General features: G+C 44.5%; 1 protein-coding gene across 1 annotated transcript; it reads right to left on the bottom strand.

Annotated features, from left to right (window-relative positions):
• Nucleotides 1–2243: 2243 nt before the first annotated feature.
• On the bottom strand, nucleotides 2244–3962 carry LOC134286044 (uncharacterized). Its single transcript, XM_062847608.1, has one exon. The coding sequence runs from the start codon at nucleotides 3960–3962 to the stop codon at nucleotides 2244–2246; it is 1719 nt and encodes a 572-aa protein (XP_062703592.1).
• Nucleotides 3963–4776: the final 814 nt, after the last annotated feature.

Below are 4776 nucleotides of genomic sequence, written 5' to 3'. Positions count from 1 at the left end.
CTCGATGAATCTTCGAGGAAATTTTCCGCGGCAGTGCTGCATGGCAGTGGCTTAAGATGGGCTACGTTTCGATGCATAACCCGATCGGATTCCCTTGATCGCAGTGTAGCATCCGCTCCATTGAGTTCAGCGATTTCGTATTCTTCAGATCCAAATGTTCCACAAAGCTTGTTCGCCTTTTGCAACCGCTTAGCAACAACAGTATCTCCCACTCTCAGCTGCGATGGTTTTGCTAGACGGCGTGAATCTGAGTATTCGGCTCCCTTAAGCTTCCTCTCCCAATCTTTGTCGCGTATCTCTTCCACATCCGTGCGCACAGATGTCCCATTGAAATCCGGTAGCTTATCACGAAGGATCCGTCCAAACATGAGCGAAGAAGGTGCTACTCCAGTTGTACTATGTGGTGTCGAGTTGTACATGAGCAAAAAAGATCTCAAGTCCCAGATCCAATCAGGACTGTCAGATTCTTGACTAATTTGCAAATGCTTCAGGATTGTCTTGTTAGCCCGTTCCACTTCCCCATTTGCTTGGGGCCAATAAGGTGTAGTTTTAAGGAGCACGATGCCATATTCTTTACAATATCTCTTTATGTCTTCGCTGATAAACTGAGGACCATTATCCGACTTGATCGTTTCAGGGAATCCAAACCTACAGAACGTCTCGTGCAAGGCCTCAACCGTACGCTTGGCCGTAGTCTGTCGCATGACTATAGCTTCAGTAAACCTGCTGAAATAATCCACTAAAACAAAGAGAGAGTGTCCAGACGGTAACGGTCCCATGAAATCTACCGCAATATCTGTCCAGGGGCGTTCTGGCATTCGGGTTCTCTTCAACGGTTCTGGAGGCCCCAAATTTGAGACCAAAATACACTGTTTGCATCCCTTTACCCATGATTCCGCTTGTTTGTCGAGGCCTGGCCACCAGACTTTTTGTCTTAGTCTACGTTTCATTGCAGCTATACCTGGATGTGATTCGTGTGCTAGCTCCAGTACTTGGTTCTGCAAAATCGAAGGCATTATCAATCGATTACCTCTCAACAGAAGCCCGTCAACACTGTAAAGCTCATTGGAAAACGGCTTGAACTCCTTAGGCATGTCTTCTAACGATCCTGTCTGCAGAGATTCCTGAACCTTTTGAATTGTGTCATCTTTCTGTGATTGCTTCCGAACTTCATCAATTGTCACCGCGGTAGGAACAGCTAACTCAACGATGCTATGAATGTATCCCTCCATGGATTCATCAAATGGTTCCGGTGATGATTCACTCAGTCTAGACAGACTATCAGCAATGTTGGCACATCCTTGGATGTGCTCAATGTCATAAGTGTATGCTTGCAACCGCAGGACCCAGCGTTCGATCCGCGGACAAGGCCTCGATCGGGGACCAAACAAAAACTTTAATGCCTTGCAATCCGTCACGAGCGTAAACTTGACTCCTTGCAAATAAAGTTTGAATTTCTCCACTCCCCATACCAATGACAACGCTTCTCGCTCTGTTTGAAAGTACTTTTTCTCCAAGGTTGTCAATGCTTTACTGGCGTACGCGATGATTCGACAGTTACCAGCAGAGCTGTCTTGTAAAAGAACGGCCCCTAGCCCGGTTGCACTAGCATCTGTTATCAGCTTCGTGTGCTCCTTGGGATTGAAGAAACCCAAATGATGAATCTGACACATTGCATCCTTGATTTCCTGGAAAGCAGCCCTTTCTTTATTTGTCCAGTTGAATTGAACGCCTGATCTAAGCAGTTGTCTTAGAGGGTCTGTTTTTGTCGCAAGGTGTGGCACAAATTTCCCAACATAACATACCAACTCCAGAAAGCTTCTGAGTTCTGATACGTTTTGCGGCTCTCGAAAAGTTCTGATCGCAGCAACCCGACTTTCAGTTGGACGAATCCCCTGCACTGAAAGCTGATGACCGAGAATCTCCAAACATTCAACATTATAAACACACTTCTGGTCATTCAACAGAACTCCGTATTCAGATAGTCTATGTAAAACAGCGGTGAGTCTCCTATCGTGTTCTGTTTGAGTTCTACCGTGGACAACAACGTCGTCCAAATATACAATGATTCCGTCCAAGTCTGCAAGGATCGACTCCATGACCTTCTGAAATAATTCAGGCGCACAGCTAACTCCAAACATTAATCGTTTATACCTAATAATATGGAATTGAAATAAAACAACAAAATATATCATTCATGTCTGTAATTTAAAATAAAAAAAAGGTTTATTGAGGTCAATCATCTACCTGAACAGGCCATGTTTCGTGATGAACGTTGTCACGGGTCGTGACCGCTCCGAGATCTCAACTTGGTGGTAGGCGTCTTTAATGTCAATCTTTGAGAACTTTACTGCCCCATTAACGGAACTCAAAAGCTCGTCAACGAGCGGCAGCGGGTGCGTCTCACGCAGTACCGCTTGATTCGCCCGTCGCATATCAATGCACAGCCGTATTTCACCAGAGTCCTTAACAACTGGCACAACAGGAGATACCCATGGTGAAGGTCCTGGGGCCGGTTCGATGATGTCTCGTTCCAGCAGCGAGCGAAGCTTCTCTTCGATTTCGTCTTCCAAAGCTATTGGAGGGCGTCTGTATGGCTGTTGAACTGGCTGAATTTTGGGATCGATGGGAATTTCCACTACCACATCTCGAATTTTCGGGAACGGGTTGATTTCCTTCGCTTCTATTGAACCTACACCAAAACCAACATTCAATACGTTGAGATCCTTCGCTGTCTGATCCCCCAGAAGGCAACGTTGTCCATCCTGCACCACGTAGAATGTAGCAGTGGCTTTGTTCTCAGCTGCTTCAATTTCCGCATTAAACATCCCAATGATCTTCATTGGATCCTTTGAAGCATACGCTAGAAGCGATCGATCAACCTCAGTACTCATGAACGACACATTGATACCGGCGTTCTTCAGTTCTTTCCATGCGCATTCTGTGACAATGTTTGCGTCAGCTCCAGAATCAATGGTCATTGGTATCTCCACTCCCCCCACCTTGAAGCTGAACACATTGTTCCCCATCGCATAAAAAACATAATCCTTGGTGTTCCTCTTCTCCGATTCTTCCTCAACAGCTCGTATGCGCTTGACCGGCGGGGCCGATGTTTGGTCGTTCATCCGGCGCTTTGTGCCACCTCCTCTATTGTAGCAACGTTTGGCCCAGTGACCCATTTTACCACAGCTTGCGCATTTTGTTTGTTTTGCCGGGCATTCGAAACTTCCCTGAGTATGTCCTCGACGACCGCACCCATAACAAATGAACCGATCATTCGACGATGTCTGGGAACCGTTAGGAGCGATGTTCCTAACACCGCTTCGTTGATTTCCTTGGAAGATGCGTCGCGGGGGCCTAGCAACACTATTTACCTCGTGTTCTTGTCTGATCGGTACTGACGGTTTCCCAAATTTCTTGGATTGTTGGAGAGATTCTGCCAGACTTGTGCCCAGGGCGATTATTTCTTCCAAGCTCCGGTCCTTCTGCAGCAGCTTCGTACGCAAGTCCTCGGAGCTGCATCCCTGTGCAATTCTATCAGCGATTAACTCATCAACAACGCAGGGGTTGTAACTGCATCGAGCGATTTGCTTCCGCAGCCGCATAACAAAGTCAGTAAAGCGTTCATCCGGTCGTTGAATTATTTGATGGAAAAGATGTCTCTCGTAGGTTTTACGGCGAAACGGTTCGAAATAGTCGTCCAAGCATTTAATCGCAACGTCGTAATACGGAGGATCAGCCGCTACATGTGGAACTTGATTCACTCCGGGTAGGTAGCGCAGCAGCTCTTGCAGTCCTGGGCCTCCCAGGTAGGCAAGCTGAGCCCGTTTATCTTGCTGTGATTCCAAACGCTGAGCTAGAAAGAACGATTCTAAATCGTTTTTCCATGACTCCCACTCAGACGGCAGACGACTCGCTTCCAATGCTACATCAAATGGTTTGATCCGACTTGATGCAGCCATCCTGTAAACAATATTGGATGGTAACCTTATCTTATATAATTTCAACGCTGCTTTCCCAAAAAGAAAATCATGATATAAATAAAAATTAATATACACCAGTTATTTGCAGTTGTGGAAACGCTTATTTGAGTTAATAAAACACCGTTTTTTCCATAATGTTTATTTCCATTTATTTTCAATTATTGGTCAATGTAAATGGAATTCACAATCTAAGATGCAGTACTCCTTGTCCTTATGTACCAGCTTATTATACGCTTAACCATTTTTACCAATAGTGAATTGTGGCAATCAGCTATTAATGTTTGGTTACACAACAATTTCCTTTTTTTTTCAACCTCCCCAAATGTGGTACACAACCATTATCAATTTGGTATACAACCATTTCTATTTTGGTACCTAACCATTACCCCTTTGATACTCAACAATGTTCACGTTGGTACACAACCAGCTCACTTTTGGTACTTAACCATCCCTCTAGTGGTACATAACCATTTCTAATTTGACACACTTCTATGTTTGTAGCTAATTATTACTTATTTGATGCTTAAAAATGTTCACATTGGTACACAACCAGGTCACTATTGGTACCTAACCATCTCTATTCTGGTACACAACCATTTTCAATTTGGTACACAACCATTTCTGTTTACATACGCAGCTATAACAGGCAGCGTCACCAATACAATATTCCAAGTGAAAAATAAATACGTACGACCCCTTCACAATTACCTCATAAAATTGAACGATTGTTGATACACAATCCACTTAATTTCGGTACAACCCAGAACATTAATGTAGATGCACAATACCTCCA

The sequence above is a fragment of the Aedes albopictus genome, chromosome 2, assembly GCF_035046485.1.
Source record: "Aedes albopictus strain Foshan chromosome 2, AalbF5, whole genome shotgun sequence".
In the NCBI taxonomy this organism is placed as follows: Eukaryota; Metazoa; Arthropoda; class Insecta; order Diptera; family Culicidae; genus Aedes; species Aedes albopictus.
The sequence above is the reverse complement of the archived record's forward strand: the minus strand, read 5'-3'. Positions and strand labels throughout refer to the sequence as shown.

Bases quoted from the DNA above. Each gene is read 5' to 3' on its own strand.
- LOC134286044 (XM_062847608.1), bottom strand. From the start codon at position 3,962: ATGGCTGCATCAAGTCGGATCAAACCATTTGATGTAGCATTGGAAGCG.